We start from the raw sequence: 18,356 nt of genomic DNA, 5'->3' as shown, positions 1-18,356 counted from the left end.
GAGAAGGACTCCAGGTCTTCACTCTAAATGCCACTGCCTCTCTGCTCGCTCCCGGATGCCTCACGACACTTTTAAAAACACTTATTTTTATTGTTGAGAGTATTACTGGAAGAAGGCAGACGTCCTGCTGGAACTAATCAGCGAAGGACTGGAAGCAAAAAAGAGCTGCAGCCCAGCCTGTTGGCCAGTTACCTAAGCGAGTGCGGGAGCTGGGCGGGGGGGGGGGGGGGGGGGGACACTTTTGCAGTTATTGCCCCACACCTCACTCCTGCAACGTTACGACAGTCTCCGCGAACTCCCAGTGACTGAGAAATGCCATGCAAGACGGCCCGTGATGACGCTGCCTCGTTCTGTGCTTTCTTAGATGAAGGGAGCCTTCGAGTGCCGCTGTGATCAGAGGTGGCGATTGGACGGGGAGCTGGGTGAGCAGCCCCGCGAAGCTCGGGCTGAGTCGTGGAGAGGACGCACGAGAACCCCACTAAGCAAGGTGTTCACCCCCACGTGGAGGCGAGTTGCTCCGCTCCAGCGCGAGGACGAGCGGCGATGTCGCAGTAGCGCTGGAAGCAAACAGGCTGTTCGGCATCCTTTTAGGTTAAGGCAGGCTGAAGGCTCAAACTTTCTAGTGCCAAACCCTTCACTGTTGTTTTTTTGTTTGTTTTAAATAAGGACTTGGCGTTCCTTCTCAGACGTCTGAGCTGGGAGGAGGGGTGACGGTAGGAGCGCCGGCCGGGTCTGTCCTAATTAATATTTAATGGTCAGGTCTGTACCCTTGAGGCGAGAGGGAGCCGCTGACATTGACAGGGATTCCGAACCGGAGCGGCCCCGCGGGGTCCGGCAGGCGGCCTCTGCCCCGCGGGCCGCTGGGAGTTGTAGTTCTCACCGGCCCCGCGGCCCCCGCAAGCTGGGGAGGCCCCGCCCGGCCGAACTACAAGCCCCGGCGGCACGGGCGGCGGCCCCTCCCCGGCGAGTGCGAACCCCCGGCGCCGGGCGGCCGCGCGGGCGGCGGCGGGCAGAGCGGGCGCTGCGGGCGCGGACCCAGGCCCGCCTCCTCCCCTCGCCCGGCTCGGTCCTCACCCGGGCGCCGCGGGGACGGAGCCGCAGCCATGCAGTCCGAGTCGGGCATCGTGCCGGATTTCGAAGTCGGGGAGGAGTTTCATGAAGAACCCAAAACCTATTACGAACTCAAAAGTCAGCCGCTGAAGAGCAGGTGAGGGGCCGCGGGCTCGGCGGGGCTGCGCTGCCCGGCGCGGAGGGCGGGCGCCGGGCTGGGACAAGGACCCCGCGCCCTTGCGGGACGGAGGGCGAGCTGCGCCCGCCCGGGGTCTGCGCCGCGCCGGGGGCTCCGGCCGAGCGCGCTCCGCGGGCGCCGGGCAGCAGGGGCTCCGGGCCGACCCCTGGCCGGGAGGCGGGCGAGGGCGGGGCGGCCCGGCCGGCGGGCAGGGAGACCGTGTCAGGTGAACCCCTGCCCCAAGCTCCGACGGCGCGGACTGGAGGGGGCGGCGGGGCGGCAGGCGGGACGCCGGAGGGCAGTGGAGCTCCGCGCGTGGCCTCGGAGGAATCGCCCTCCGGGACGCCCGCCGCCCCAGGTGCGGTCCCGGGCCCCGCCTCTCACCTGCGGCGGCGCGGGCGGCGGGCGGGTCCCCGCGTCCGCTCCAGCCCCGCGGGCCGTGGAGACCCCAGACCCCGGCGCCTGGAGGGGGCCTGCGCGGGGGGCAGGCGTGTCCTTACGGGACGGAACTTTGAGGAGCGGAGCGGAGCCGGGCAGGTCCGCCGCCTCCGCACCTGGTGCCCAGCGGGGCCCTCCGTTCCCGCTTCCCCGCGGGAGGCGGGTCTGCCTTTCGCGCAGTCCTGCGGCCGCGGGCGGGCACCTGCAGGGTCAGGAGAGGGAGGGTCCTGAGCGGCGGGAGCGGAGCGGAGGGGTCTCCACCCTCCCAGCGGCGGGGTGAGGTCGGCGGTGTCAGGGGCTCCGAGTGCCCCGCACCGCAGGGGGTGGCGGCGGGGGCCTGGGCCTGGCTGGCAGGGCTGGGACCCAGCGACCAGGGAGATGGAGGAAGGGAACTGAGTCAGGCGCCCTGTGTCTGCCTCTGGGTGCAGGGCCCGGCGGGCACATGCTTCGGGCTCTGCGGCCCGGAATCCAAGTTGGGGAAGAAAGTCCGAGGACAGCACAGGGCTGGCCGGCTGCTGCGGCTGCCTCCTCGCAGATGCCCGGGGATGGGAAGGAAGCCCCTGCGGTTAGAGGCGTGAAACCAGCCTGTAGTGGTGATTCCTCTTCATAATGGCTGTCTTGTGTGTGAGCATAGATTGTGTGTGTTGGGGGTTGGGAGTTTTGAGTAATATTGTGCAAAGGGTATTGTTGGTTATGCTCATTGGGGCTTCAGCTGAAGGGACCAGTGTTTTACTGAGCAGTCTCTGCTTTTGCTTTTATAAGCAGACTAGAGGCCTGGTGCACGGAATTTGTGCACTCCGCGAGGGGCCCCTCCCTCAGCCTGGCCTGCACCCTCTGGCAGTCCGGACCCCTTGAGGGATGTCCGACTGACAGCTTAGGCCCGATCTCCACGGGGAGCAGGCCTACGCCATCAGTAGGACATCCTTAGCGCTGCTGTGGAGGCGGGAGAGGCTCCTGCCACCACCGCTGCCCTAGCCAGCCATCAACCTGGCCTCTGGCTGAGCAGCACTTCCCCTGTGGGAGCACACTGACCACCAGGGGGCAGCTCCTGCATTGAGCTCTGCCCCTGGTGGTCAGTGTGCATCATAGTGACTGTTCTGCCTCTTGGTCAATTTGCATATTAGCCTTTTATTATATAGGGTGCTTACATTGCCAGAATGAGGGAACAAGTGTGTGTGTGTGTGTGTGTGTGTGTGTGTGTGTAGTCCTGAAAGAAATGAATTAACCGGACTTATTGGAACATTTTTGATGGTAGCTGATACATAATTAAAGGAGTTTGAGAGAGTGAAGAAAATACCATCTGGAAAAACCCAAATGAATGCTATGGAGCTCATGCTGAAGGATTTGGGCCTGTTCTTGCTCAGAGTCGGCAATCAGTTGCTTGCCAGGTGAATGAACGTGCTGGGGAGCTAGCGGGCACGTGCCAGGCGTGGTGTGGTATGGGAAGCAGTGGCTTCACGTCAAAGCTGGAAGCAGGCGGGGGACAGAGCCTGTATGGAGAGCAAGGCTAAATTTAACAAGTTCTCAAATGGTCTGTGGAGCAGACACATGTTCTTTGAAAGAAAGCAGTTAAAAAAACCTGTTAATAAACATATGAGGTTGGCAAAATTTCCCTATGCTGTTTTTCATAGCTGTCTGTGGTATTGTCATCAACATATGTTGTGTGTTTTTAAAGGGACCACACACTGTTCAGGGCCTCCTCATGGCTCTGTCTGAAGCAGCGGTTCTCAACCTGTGGGTTGAGACCTCTTGGGGAGTCGAACGACCCTTTCACAAGGGTCGCCTAAGACCATCCTGCATATCAGATATTTACATTATGATTCATAACAGTAGCAACATGACAGTTATGAAGTAGCAATGAAAATAATTTTATGGTTGGGTCACAACATGAGGAACTGTATGTAAAGGGCCAGAAGGTTGAGAACCACTGGTCTGAAGTCTTTGGCGGACACCTTCTTAAAATTCTTGATTGGGAACAGTTGAAGTGAAAGGTTAGAACTGCTGTAGCTATTTTGTCTATCGCTTCTCAGGAGTGTGTTAGGGTTGAAAACATGTCCAGAATCTGTCCACTTCCTTTCAACTCTTCCGCTACCACTTGGGTCCAAGCTACCACCTGGGTTATTGCAGTCATCTCTTACCTGGTCTGCCTTCCACCCGTACCCGCTTGCATGGGGTTTCAACTCAGCAGCTATGATGTTCCTATTAAAGCTGATTCTCAACCTAGGGGCGATTTTGCCTCCCAGTCATTTGGCAATGGCTGGAGACATTTCTGGTCATCACAGCAGAAGGGAATTGCTGCTGGCCTCTGCTACGCAGCCTGCCACCGTTCTACAGGGCACAAGGGAGCAGTTATTTGGCCCCAAATTGTCACCACCGAGGTTGAGAAACCCTATGTTAAAACTGTCACATCAGGTCATTCTCTACTCACAAAACCTCCAAGGGCTCCTCCTTTCACTAAAACTCGAGAGCCAGGTGGCCTGCACGGTCAGGCTGCCTGTCAGCTCTGACTTTTGTCTCCTGCTGTCACTCCAGGCTCCCTCTGCTCCGGCCAGGCTGGCCTCCTCGCTGTTCCTGGAAAAGACCCTCCTCCTCAGGGCCTTTTACGTTGTTCTTGCTGGTCCCTTGGCCTGGACTGCCCTTTGCCCAGAAAGCCATGGGGCTCCCTCTCCCTTTTTAATTAATTAATTAATTTGTTGTTGTTATTCCTCACCTGAGGATATCTTTTCCATTGCTTTCTTTATTTTCTATTTTTTGTATATTTTCATTGATTTAGAGAGGAAGGGAGAGGAAGAGAGAGAAACATCAACGATGAGAGAGAATCATCGATTGGCTGCCTCCTGCACACACTCCACACGAGGATTGAGCCTGCAACCTGGGCATGTGCCTTGACCAGGAATCAAACCATGACCTCCTGGTTCATAAGTTGACACTCAACCACTGAGCCAGGATGGCCTGGCTCCATTGCTTTTTCAGGAAGAGTGGGAGGGAGAGAGGGAGTGGGGGGGAGAGGAGAAACGTCGATGTGAGAGAGCCACAGTGACTGGACTGGTTGCCTTCCACATGCACTCTGACTGACCCAGAGTAGGCAGTGAACCCGCAACCCAGGTACATGCCCTTGATTGGGAATCGAACCCACAACTCTTTGGTGTGTGGTCCGATGATCTAACCACTGAGCACACCAGCCAGGGCTGCCATTCATCAAGCCTACCTTGACCACACTATTTATAATTGCTAATCTTCCAAACTCCCATCTTCTTTGCCCTGCTCTGTTTTTCTATGGTATTTATAACACATTCTGTAATTTTCTGATATGATGTGTTTGTTTCTCCACACTAGACTGCAGGCTCCAAGGGAGCAGGGATTTCTCTCTCTTCCTTGTTTACTGTTGTGCCCCAGAGCCGAGGACCGAGTTTCTCAACCTTGCACCATTGACATTTTGAACTGGGTGATTCCTGGCTGTGGGGGCGGTGCCGGTGCCTGAGCATGGCAGGATGGTTAGCAGCGTGTCTGTCCTTCCGGCCTCTGCCACTAGAGGCCAGATGAACCCCTTCCCCACTTGTGACAGCCAGAAACATCTCCAGACTTTGCCAAGTGTCCATGAGGGGCAGAGTCACACCTGTTTTGGAAGTACTGGCCTAGAACCATGCCTGGCACAATGAATGCTTGGTGTCTGTTTCAGCATTCAACATTGCATTCCTTTCAAAACAGACACCACCAGGGCCTCTCGGAAGAGGCATTTACATATTTCCTCTTCCTTTGGGCTGAGCTCAGATAGGCAAGTGTTTCATGAAGAAGGACACATGTCTTCCTTAGCCAGACCGCCTGCCTTTCGGGATGTGAAGCTGGGGATCTGGATGACGGCAGCTGCATTTTGGTTCTACTCGGTGGCACAGCTGTGTCGCAGGAAGCCACATGATACGAGCGAAGGTTCTAATGAAGACTGATTTGCAGTTTGGTTTCCCCAACAGGCTCTGAGACCTTTGTGTGTTGCGGGAATGTGTTCTGAATGGTGGTGGCAGAGGAAAAGTGCCCAGTGTCACGGGTGAACCTAAAATTCACACGTCAGCAGTCAGGTCAGGCTACCGAATGAGCTCCTAGGAAGCAGGAAACTGTCGGTCTTTGGGACCTGCAGAAAACATTTCAAAATATGGTAGCAACTTCGGGCTCATGTTTCTTTAGTTTGGGTCACTCAATACTGTGGGCTTTGTAGTGGCTAATATAGTTTTACTTGGGCAGACTTCAGAATTGACTTAATCTAATTTGTTATTTTTTCTCCTCAAATTTTTAGTGATGTTTCAGATAACTTCCTACAAATTAGAAATGAGTTTTAAATGGCGGGACAGGATATTGCGGTGGTTCCTAAATGCTGGCTCACAGGGGTGTGAAGTTTTCACAGGTTGGTAGTGCAGTGTCATCCGCAGTCACGTGCACATTCTTGGTATAAGGCCACTGCCACTTCATGGACTTGTTCTCAGGTATTCCTTCCTGTCTTCCGTTTAAAAATGCCCTTTCTTTTATGAAATGATAACCATTCTTAGAAAAACAAAACTGTCAATCTTTTATTGGTTTCTGAAAGTTTTCTTGATTTTTGTCGTCTGTCCAGTCTGTAGGGACGCACTAGCATGAGGGTTGACAGCATTGTCTGCATCGCTACCTGTCCCTAACTGGCTAAGTGACCTTTGGCAGGCTCGATAACTTCTGACTTCAGTTGCCTCCTCAATCTTAAGAACATTAACTGAGGAAAAGTATTAGCGTGGAGGCTGGTACATAGTAAGTGCTCAGTTGGCAGATGTAGTTCTTGTTATTTTATTCCTTAGCAGTGAGTCCTGACATTCCAGAAAGTGTTTGCATTTGTCGACTTTGGCTTTTTTCTCTAAAGCCAGTATTGTTATACAATAAAATTATTCCAATTTTAGTAAATTCTTCTTTGCTTTTATCCTAATGAGGCATTCAGACAAATTTTTTTATTTTATATTTTTATTCCAATCCACAATGGTTTCTTTAAGGTAATTTAAGAAAAGCTGTTGTGGCATCAGCACATATGTAAAAATTCATATTCAATGTGTACCTATTGAATTCTAGTGCAAATCAATACCAATAATGGTAGCTAACATTTATTGAGCATATACCAGCCCTTGCTGTAAGTGCTTTTATGTGTTAACTTAATCTTGCAAAATTTGCATGAGGTAATAGTAAGAGATAAAAACTAATGACGTTTTAATTATAATTTTAAAAACAAGTAACACTTATATAGTGCATGCCAGGAATGACTTGAATATTTTACTTATATTAACTCAGATAATCTTCATTTCAACCTTGGGCATATATATTTTTGTCACTCATTTTACAGAGAAGGAAACAGAGGTATAGCAAGTAGATGGATCTGCTTCAGTAAGAGCCCACCTGGCTCTAGCCCAGGCTCTTGTCCACGACTCTCTATCTCATGTCAAAGGCTCTGTGCGTGACTGTGGGAAAAGTGCGTTATGCCGTGCCTTCTCCAAAACTCACCTCGTGGGTGGGGGCAGGAAGGTATGGATTCAGTTCAACATACTAGACAAGAGTGTCATCTCCACCGGGTGGCCGTCAGTATTGTGAATTTAATAGAGGAACGGAAATTGGGGGGCAGTTTTGTTAATAGGGATATTGGAGTTTGGCCTTGAAGGTTAAGCATGCTCAAACATATTTCTCTACAACATTAAATAAAATGTTAGCTGCCTTGGAAGGCACACTCTTAAAATAGACTTTTAGGGTGTTTGGTTACCCTTTAAACTTCCAACCAGAGTCGCAGCTCTTCCTCGTGGTCCACGGGCATCTGGTGGCCAAGAGACTGGATTGGATGCATGCGGACAGATTCAGAGGGAACTGGCTGGAGGGCTGTGCCCTTGGCTTTGCCACTTAACTGCAATGTCTGTGTCCAAGGTACTTAACTCTTGGAGTTTCAGTTTCTTTACCTGAAAACAGGTTCAGTAGATCTGTCCTCTGAGAGTTGTAGAAGTTTTAAAATTGTGATAAGATGTGTAAAAGCGCTTTGCAGAATGCCCAGCACAGGCTAGGAGGTGATGACAATCCCTTCTTTTCTGTTTTGTCTTGACCGCAGTTCCCCTCTGCAGAGCAATATCCGAGCAGTATCTGAAGCAAAATAGACAAAATTGAAGCACCTTACTGGCAGAGGTTCAGCCTTGCTTTGCAGATGACTTGTGTGGGTGATTAGTTGGAAGCTTGATTAAAGTGGGGTTCTAAGTGTGGTTTTGAGTGTTTGCAGATTTCCTTTTCCCGAGTACTGCTATTTATAGGAAAGATGAGAGTGTATGTATGTGTGTGTGTTATTCCCGTTGAGTTCTGCAGTGCCGTTTGCACAGGCTGATGTTTATATCTGCTCCAGTTGTGCAAGCAGTGGAAAATATCCTTTTTTTAGAACAGTCACGTGCTTACTGTCAGGAATAGGACCTCAGTGTAAAAAAAGTATCTTGGGACAAATCAAAGTTACTAAATTTCTCTCTCTAACTGCTTTGTTTCAGAACTGGCAGTATTAGGATAAATAATAGGAAACAAATCCTTAGTTAAATCTTTTGGGGTCATTTTTCAGGGACAGTAAGCAATAGTTTCATTTGTTTTGTGTGCATGTGGTTTACGTATAAAATATATTTTGCTGTTAGGTGTGATTCATCGAAGTAAATTATAAAAATATGTTTGACTTAACTCCAAGTATGCATTATTTTGGGGAAATAATCTAGAAGATCAGTCCAAGGCAGTGAGGACAGTGAGGGCAGTGAGGATGGTCACCCACTGACACTGTGAGAGCAGGGAGGGTGGTCACCCAGGCCTCTGACACTGTGAGGGCAGGGAGGACAGGGAGGATGGTCACCCAGGCCTCTGACACTGATGGCAGGGAGGACAGGGAGGGTGGTCACCCAGGCCTCTGACACTGTGAGTGAGGGCAGGGAGGACAGGGAGGGTGGTCACCCAGGCCTCTGACACTGTGAGTGAGGGCAGGGAGGACAGGGAGGGTGGTCACCCAGGCCTCTGACACTGTGAGTGAGGGCAGGGAGGACAGGGAGGGTGGTCACCCAGGCCTCGGACAGTGAGGGCAGGTTTGCAGATCGTAGGAGGCTTTGTGTGCCCACGGAGGTGTGTGCCCAAAGCCGGAATGGCCTGGTTGTGCCGTCGGCAGGGCTGAGGAAGGCCCCATACCCACTCTCTGTTCCTGAGGATTTGGGGAGGGGGACCAGCTCCCGTGTCTCTGGGGTGGGTCTGAAACATGGCTTCCCCATTTCTTCGCTACCTCTCCCTCTGACCTTTTACACGTGCCCTGAAGAATGAAGAAGACACATTGGAATGTCCACACAAGACAGCTGTCCTGAGATTAAGGCTCTTCTCTCCCATGGCAGCATTTCTGGGCTTGTTGCCTGGTGGGCACTGTGCTAGGCACTGCTGGGCACCTTGTAGATGGTCGCTTACTGGCTGGTGTTGAGCCGGGGCAGGTGCGGGCTGTGGGTTCTGGGAATGGAGCCCATGATGAGAGAAAGATCCCCAGGGAAGGACATGGAACCTCGAAGTCAAGAGGACCCTGTTGGCCTCCCCAGGGTGCTTCTAAATCATCGCTCAATCAGTTGAAGCAGAGGCAGGACTTTGGTGTCAGCAGGATCTGTTTGTCATTCCTGTACTTTTACTTCCCTACCCCCTTGCGCTCTCCTTACAACACTTTAAGTGCCTCTAGCTGCCAGCCTCTGCTGGCCACGAGGATCAAAGGTAGACGGTGACAGGTGAGGGTCTTGTGCATCCTGCTTCCATCTTGGAGGTGGAGACACAGCTAATAATTAACCAAAGAGATGAGTGAGATAACTTTTAAAAAGAGATTTCTTATTTTTTTTTTTTTAGAGAGAGAAACATCAATAAGAGGGAAACATAGATTGGCTGCCTCCTACCTGCCCCGCCCCCTACTGGGGATTAAGCCTGCAACCCTGGCATGTGCCCTGACCAGGAATTGAACCAGCAACCCTTTGGTGCACAGGAAGACACCGAACCAACTGAGGCACACTGGCCAAAGCTGAGTGCGATAATTTTTGGTTTATGGAAGTGGAATGGAATGTTATTAATAGAGTGTGACTGGGAAAGGGGGCTTTATTAGATTGGTCCTTAGGAATGAGCTCACTCATGGAGAAAGGGATTTGGAGGCAAGTCCTGAATGTCTAAAATAAATGTGCAGATCTTGGTGCTACCACTCACTAGCTATGGGACTTCGGATGAGTTACCCAGCCTCTCTAAACTCCAGTTCCCTCTCTTGTAAAATGGGGCAGTGCTCCCTCGCAAGGCTGCTATGGAGATAAACGGGTGCTCATGAAGACAGCTAGGACTGGGTAAAGGCAACACTATTTTCAATCCATGGTTGGGGCTGGCAGCTGTATCGCCCACATTGTCAACTGTGTCTGAGTAGTGGAGAAAGAAATACAGACATTAATCTTCCCTGTAAGTGTTTATAACTTCGTCTTAAGTGTTTTCCTAATGCTGAGTGACTCAGAGATTTATGCTTGTCTAGATTAAAAATGCAGATGGGTCTTGTTATTTTATTATCCTTTCTTTTCTAGGATCATCTTATGTGAGTTGTCGCCTAGGTCATCTCACTGTTGGTCGATTGAGATCATTCATGTCTGACCATGCTTCCCTTCTGTTTGGCCTAGGAATGGTTTTTGGCTGGATTTTGAATCACTTTTAGGTATAAGGAAGCGGTCCAAGTAACCTAGGATTAAAAAGTAAAGCCTAAGGTCTAACCGGTTTGGCTCAGTGGATAGAGCGTCGGCCTGCAGAGTGAAGGGTCCCAGATTTGATTTCTGTCAAGGGCATGTACCTTGGTTGCTGGCACATCCCCAGTAGGGGGTGTGAAAGAGGCAGCTGATCGATGTTTCTCTCTCATGGATGTTTCTAACTCTCTATCCCTCTCCCTTTGTCTCTGTAAAAAATCAATAAAATATATTTAAATTAAAAAAAAAAGTAAAGCTGCCCTAACCGGTTTGGCTCAGTGGATAGAGCCTTGGCCTGCGGACTGAAGGGTCCCGGGTTCGATTCCGGTCAAGGGCATGTACCTTGGTTGCGGGCACATCCCCAGTAGGGGGTGTGCAGGAGGCAGTTGATCAATGTTTCTCTCTCATCAATGTTTCTAACTCTCTATCCCTCTCCCTTCCTCTCTGTAAAAAAATCAATAAAATATATTAAAAAAAAAAAAGTAAAGCCTAAGATTGATTCAGCAAATATACACGCACACCACAAATGAATAACTCCTTGGAACTCCTGACTCCCAGTCCTGTGCTTCGGCCCTGTATCACCCTTCCTGCGCGCGCTGCTGCGAAGTGTCAGGGTTGGTGCAGAAATGAAAAGGAAGAAGCCTCTCCTCCCACACACTGCTTCCAGCTTTCACCAGCCTGGAGACCCACAGGCCACAGTGTGCTTCAGTTCAGTCATTTACAAAAATCCTCAGAGCAGTTGAATTTCAGTAGCTGGCTTCTTTAGGTGAAGTACCCATGGAGTGGTAACTTTCAAAGGAGAAGTCCTGGGTTGTGTGGGAGCAAATATTTAAAATTCAAATCTAGTGAGTGACAGGCCTAGGGGAGGCAAGGGTGGAATCCTAGGCTGGAAGAAAATTGTGGGTAATTGAGCAATTTTTGAGGAAGCATCTGTGGCCTTTGCCCTCCCACTCCACCCCTTCCCCAAAGTGGGATAAGTTGCTGAGTCACTCTTAACTGGCTTCCATGGGAAGAGGATTTGAGGCAGAGAAGAGTCGTTTAGCCTGATGGCAGAGATCATATGCGGGATCATGAAATGACAGACAGATAGGAATGCTATCTTGTCTTTGTTACCTTTACTGTAATATGCTCCCAAATACTAACTGGTTCTAAAAAACATGTTTTTCCCAATGTACCTTTTATTTTTATAATTGGAAATTTGAAACTTGGTGAAAGGAGAAGCGTATAAAAATCCTGAAGATGGTTTTCCTGTTTAACTTGGAACCTGGTACCGTCCTAATGAAGTCTACCGGCAGCCCTCCCTGAGATTGGCCACACTGTTCCTCTTGTGTGTGCTGTTCTGGACAGTTAGAGACAGACAAATAGATATTGCAGCAGCCCCTTCTCCATCAAAAGGACTGGCGACATTTTTTGAAGTTTTTCAGCTCTGTTGTATTACTGAACCTACATAACAGCACCATCTAAATTTAGAACATTGGTGCCTCAGCCAATGGAATTCTTTGCAGTGAACTTACAATGCTTTTGGCAGAGAATGAGGATGAACAAACATTCACATAGTATTGGCTGGTTAGGGTCATTTACTGCTAAGAGAAGAGGATGGCACCAACTCTGCATTATTGAAAATATTCTATTTATTTTTAAAGGAAGAGTTTACAGTAGCTTGTGTAAAATAGCCCCTGTAAACATAAGCAACTGGCATAATTCCTGATTACAGTCCAAATAAAAGTCTGTCCACTTGCTGCAAGGAGGTGTGCATGGAGAGAAGCTCATGAGAGATGGGCACTGGCTAGTGGTATATTGGGCAATGGCTGTGTAGACTTTTTGGAACCACCACACCTTGCATCATTTAGCATGGTCATTTGTCCACTGGTCTTTGGGTAGGTAAATATTAATAATGTTTTAACTAGATAAATGTTAGATGTGTAAGGGCTAAGTGATGGGATCCTGGAATGCGATTCTAATGATACTGATTATGGAAGCTTTAAATCTGTGTTGGTGCAGAAACGAATGAGAGGGTTTGATGGAACTTCCTTGGTCATACATTACAGTCACTAAAATTTAACTGCGGGGCCTGCATGGCAAGGACAGTGAATTGAGGGTTCACTTTTGGAGTCAGTTATACCATATGCCACCTTGCTGGCCTAGTGTCCTCCTCTTTTTCACTTGGGTTCATGTACTTGACATCTTTCTAACCAGTCCTTGCTGGCAGCCAACTTCCCTCACCATGTATATTTCCTCTAGTGGACATTTTTACTTTGCCTACACATAGTCTCCTGTCCAAACCTTGTACCATCCCCTTCTTATGTGCTCAGCTCATGTGCTTTAGGGGTGGAGAATCTGACACCGGCCCAGCCACATTCTCGTTGCAGGGATTAGGTTTAGTTCGGTGCATGCTGGCTCATTAAAATGAATCTCGGTTTTGCTCAGGTGCTAACAGGCAGAGATTCTCCCTTTATTTCCATTGATCTTGAAATTGGGAAGCTTGGGAATAAACTGCCACCATACCTTGGAGACAGTGAAAAACTAAGTTCTTATAATTAGGTTAACATTATTTCCTGTAACAAAGTGGCATGCAGTAGTGATATGTGTAATAAATAGTTCCTGGTTGGCAGGAAGCTTTGCATATGCCAAATCCAGAGCACAGGCTCCTTCCACCTTCTGGTTCTGTCATTGCCTAGATCTCGGGAGCCCTTTGTGTCCAGTGGTGGAAAGAGAAAGACGAGTAGAAGGTATAAACTGCGGTCCAGACATAACTGGCGTTCCTTCTGTGCTACTTCTGTTGGCGAAGACCAGTCTCATGTCCTTATCTGGATGCGGGGGGCGGGGCGGGGGGCGGGGATTGGGAAATTGAGACCCCAGTTGGGCAGCAGCATGTCTCCCCAAGAAGAGAGAACACATATTTGGTTGACAGCAAGGCACCATTGCCATGGTCCTAGAAGCAGTTTCCCCTCTGCGTCAAGTTGTGCCTATCCTTGGATTTTTCTGTTATTTTACCAATAAGTTCCTTTTCTGAGTACACATAATTTGGATTTTCTGTCACCTAAATGGAGACTGTCTGAGCTTTTATATCTTCTGAATCCCAGCTCTATGCAATGCCTCCGATTCCAAGTTTGTTAATTAAAATCACCACCCTGCTTCCCATCCACCATCACCACCACCATCACCGTCTTAGTGCATTGGTTTTCAAAATGTGGCCCTCAGACCATCAGCGTCAGCATCACTCAGCAACTTGTTGGAACTGTAATTCTCAGACCCTACAGTGAAATGCCTGGAATCAGAAACTGTTGGAGGTCTGTTCAGCAGACTGTGTTCTAACACACCCCAGCACAGCGGTTCTCAGCTTGTGGGTCGTGACCCCTTTGGGGGTCGAACGACCCTTTCACAGGGGTCGCCTAAGACCATCGGAAAACACATATATAATTACATATTGTTTTTATGATTAATCACTATGCTTTAATTATGTTCAATTTGTAACAATGAAAATACATCCTGCATACCAGATATTTACATTACAATTCATAACAGTAGCAAAATTACAGTTATGAAGTAGCAACGAAAATAATTTTATGGTTGGGGGTCACCACAACATGAGGAACTGTATTAAAGGGTCGCGGCGTTAGGAAGGTTGAGAACCACTGCCCCAGCAGATGGTGATGCCCACAAGTTTGAGAACTGCTGCCCTAATGTTTTTACCATAAGCCCCATGTCCGTGGATTGAATTACCCTTGTACTACTGTTCTAGTGTGAAACATTTTCTGGATTATAATACATTTAGTAAAAAATGGGGTGTTGCTTGTTATTGTCAGGCCAGAGGTAATCATTGACAGAAATTCCTTACTGATTAAAAAAAAAAAGGAAAATCCTCTCTAGAAAGTCAGCCCTCAATCGGCGTTGGTGAAACCAGGTTGGTTCCTGGTTTTCCAGATGTGATCGCTGACTGATTTGGAGTTAACCAGCTTTGTTACCATAAGGAGCCAGCCCAGATCTCACAAGAGGTTTGTAGTTTAATCTGGACTCACCCTTGTGAAATGCGAAGCACACTGTAGTCACTTGACTGAGAGGCTTGGTTGAGAAACAGGGTGATCGTGATTGTGAGCATGCCCACATGACCAAATTTGTTTTTCTCAAAACTTCTGCTGAATAAAACTTGAAATATGACTGTCAGCCTGTTTTCCTGTCTTAATGAATTCCAGACAGTTTGTAGAGTGTGGGAGCTTCCAAAACAGAGTGGAATGACTGACCAGCCAGCATCTGTTTTGTCAGACGTAGGGCTGAGCTGACTGAACAGTCATCCCTCCCGAATCTTCTCAGGCGGCTCACTGCTGTGGAGGGAAGGGCACGGCCAGTGTGTGCCCCCCAAAGGAGCCTTTGGGAGAGCTCTGGACTTGTTCCTGGCCAGGAGATTCACCCACCCTTGTAATTAATCTACTGAGGCCCGAGTACCCAAGCGTGTGTTTTTCTGCATCTGACCTTCTCCAGAGAAAAAGCCCAGATGCCTTTTGGACAAAGAATCTGCTCTTACTGTAAACTGGTTAAGAGCCGTAACCAGCCCAATCAGCGTAAAGGTCTGGGTTTAACCTTTTGAGTAAGAAGGGTTTTTAACTTAAATTCTAGTTTGACTACCTACATGTTCTTTTTATCTTCGGGCAAATTATTTGTAGCCTCTGTTTCAATGTAAGACTGAGCGGGGCTCCTGGATAACAGTGTGATTTAAGTCAGGGGGTAGCTTGCACTGGCATCCCTTCTGTGCTAGGGATGTGGGTAGAGTGTGCGCCCAGGCCTGGCCTTGGTCAGCGCTCTGTCACTGCTTCCCTCACTGTGGCTACCTTTGTATCCATGACATCAGCAAGGCTGTTGACTTGAAATGCATTTTTACTTTTAGACACTTGAATAAAGAGAAACAACACAAAGGCAACCAGCAGGAAAAGAAGAGGTTCTGTAGAAGAGAAGGGGGTGTGGGGACAGAGTGATCTCAAATCCGGACAGGCAGCCTCGGGATCCTTGGGAGTGATGCAGGTCAAGTAGTGCTGACATGTGGGACGCCTACAGGGAGGTTCTAAGATGGCACGTGCTGTTATAGGTAAGGCCTGACTTTTGTTGCCAGAACAGTCTTTGTCCCTATCACATGCTTCCTTTCATCATAATTATAGACTGCAGCGAGGTGGAGGAAGAAATAACATGACGCATAGCTGGGTTTCACAACACTGCACGCCGGAGCAGCTGAGCTCCGCCGCCTCCATGCAGGCCTCCGTCATTCCTAACTGTCGTGTGTCAGCTGGCCTGCAGTGACTTCCACTTTAGCTTTTCACATTTAGCACGGCAGTCTATAGTTAACTTTATCCAGTAAAAGTCATAATACCTATATTACCGAATCTTGAAATCTTTACAACTTTCACTCTTCTAACGGTTTTCCCTCCCATTATATCTTTTTTTAAAAGACTGGAACTTAAATTTCAATCCACACCAATACAATAGCTTGCTTTTGTTTTTTCCAACTTTGTTGAGGTATAATTGCCAAATATGAATTGTATATATTTCAGGTGTATAATTTGTTTTGTTATCTGTGCACAATTGTGACGTGATCATCACAAGCAGTAACTTGCTTTTTTTGATTGTTACAAGTTTCTTCCCCAAACCTGTGGTTAACCAGGTCACCAGCAAGCACCAGGGGATTAGCCCGAATGGTCACCCTCTTTCTCCGGAGGAGAGTGCCCTAGATGTCTCATACACACACACGCCCCCATCAGGTACAGCCTGGTCCTGGTGCATGGATGCCGAGGGCACCTGCCTCACAGATTGCTGTGAGGGTCTAGTGAAGTCAGAGAGCACTGCCTGTGCGCGGGCCCAATGCTGCCTGGTGCTGCCACTCCTGCTGTGCCACCCGACTGCCCTCTCTGGGTTCAGTGCCACTAGAATTAAGGGGTTTAATGAGAATCAGAGTATGAGTACATACTCTCTGTATGTACTGTTGACTCTACCATTGTGTCACTATTAAGTACGTAGATAATAATTTGATTCTCTAGAGCTGAAAAACACCCAGGCATAGAGTCTGTTCTCCAGTGTTTGGGATATATGTAGCATGTTTTCAAATGTGCTACATATATCCCAACTGTCAGTTGCTGTGTGCAGAGGAATGGGAACAAATTTGATTACCAGTCAATGGGATACATCTGCCAGAATTCATACGTACTTTATACAAGCACAGAGTGGCTTTCAGAGCATTTTCTGCCATTCTCTTGTATTGTCATGACTAACCAAAACTAGACTTTGTTACACAGTTCCTATCCTGAGTTTTGTGAAAAACAGGGAAAATGGTGTTTTCCTCTTTACTTGTGATTGAAACATACACACACACACACAATCAAAAGATGCATCAAGTTAGGTGCCTTACAGTGAGAGCCAATATACTTGGAGCGTAGGAGAGAATGAGCGATGGTCAGTAATGGGCCAGTCTGATGGGCTTCTGACTCTGCACATCAGTGAGCGGACAGGATGAATCATCTGTGTAGGCTGGAGTTGGGAGTTAAGATACCCGTAACTAGGGGAAGAGGAAATGGACAAGACAGTTTTGGAAGTTTTCAGAACAGATTTATTTCTTGGGCATCTGAATAGGTGGACATTAAGTGATCTGACTCCTACTTTCTTAGAATCATGGTTTGGGAATTATTTGCAAGATCCTTGGGCAAATTTTTCTTGCCCCTGAGGTAAAATAATTTTCAGAATATATTTATTGAACCTACTATGGAGTCAGAAAGTAATGCGAACAAAAAGGGTCAGCACTACTCCACTGTCACTGTTGGCAAAGGGGCAGCTATGGAACGGACCGGAAGCCAGAGCAGGTCAGCAGGAGCCAGAGGACCTCTCTTCTGGGGGAGGGAAAGCTCCCCCTGGTGGTCATATTACTTACCCTGCAAAATAAATAGTATTTATTTACTTACTGGTACATTGTTTAAACCAATACACCCAACATATTACCAAGTCAAATATAGGTAATCAATATAGGTTTTCTTATTGAGGTAAAATCGACATATAAAATTATGTTGGTTTCAGGTGTACCACATAAGGATTCGATGTTGTAAAATGATCACCACACTGTCTAGTTAACATCCATCACCATACATAGTTATAGAATTTATTTTTTCTTGTGATGAGAACTTTTAAGGTTTACTCTCAGCAACTTTCAAATATGCAGTGGAGTATTAACTATATATATATATATATATATATATATATATATATGGCCATCATGCTGTGCTTGCATCCCCAGGACTTACTTATTTTATAACTGGAAATTATACCTTTTTATCCCCTTCACTCATGCCATCCACCCCATCACCCACCAATCTATTCTCCATATCAATGAGCTTTTTTTTCATTTTAGATTCCACATATGAGATCATATTTAATGTAAGAGATCATATATAAGTGAGAAATATATTTTAAACTTATATTCACTAATGACAACTTTTAGTTGTCACTTGGTTTGAAGCCCTTATTTAAAAACCAATGTGTATTTTAAGAAATCAAGCATCTTCCTCTATGGATAGGCTAGTAGGTAATACTTATTTCATTGTCTCTCGGTCCTCACTTGAAGGCGGCCGCACAGGAACAGGGAATATGTTAGTTCGCTGGGCATCTCCAGCATCCAGGATAGTGAGTGTCCAATAAATGTTTCATGAAGAAAGAATGAGTAGAATGGATGAAGTGTTGTTTCTGTTTGCTAGAAGTGATCAGTAACTTTGGGGAATTCTGTTAAACTCTATCTCAGCCTTTCTTCTTATTAGCGATGGACCCTTGTCAAGGTTTTGTGAATCTCAGTTTTCTCAACTAAACTATGAGGGTAATAGCATTTCCTTCTTGGAATAGCTGTGAAGGTTTTGGAGGGTAATGGTAACATTCCTGGTCTGTGTAAACTCGATCCATTAGGTGACCAGGGACAATGCCTATTGTTA

The 18,356-nt window shown here is 47.9% G+C and overlaps 1 protein-coding gene across 8 annotated transcripts in view; it reads left to right on the top strand.

Moving 5' to 3' along the window:
• The first annotated feature begins 318 nt into the window (after positions 1 to 318).
• The window catches only part of MITF (melanocyte inducing transcription factor), a 250,391-nt gene continuing 232,353 nt past the window's right edge, over positions 319 to 18,356 (top strand). For 6 of the 8 annotated variants that reach the window (XM_059662987.1, XM_059662985.1, XM_059662991.1 and 3 more), the window contains exon 1: positions 319 to 1,207. In XM_059662987.1, coding sequence (XP_059518970.1) covers positions 1,104 to 1,207 — 104 coding nt within the window. In that variant the 5' untranslated portion in view covers positions 319 to 1,103. The remainder of the gene's footprint in view (positions 1,208 to 18,356) is intronic. The other 2 variants (XM_059662986.1, XM_059662984.1) reach the window with 1 other exon arrangement.

This window comes from Myotis daubentonii, chromosome 14 (assembly GCF_963259705.1).
Source record: "Myotis daubentonii chromosome 14, mMyoDau2.1, whole genome shotgun sequence".
Lineage (NCBI taxonomy): Eukaryota > Metazoa > Chordata > Mammalia > Chiroptera > Vespertilionidae > Myotis > Myotis daubentonii.
Note: the sequence above shows the minus strand (reverse complement) of the source record. Positions and strands in the feature narration are given on the sequence as shown.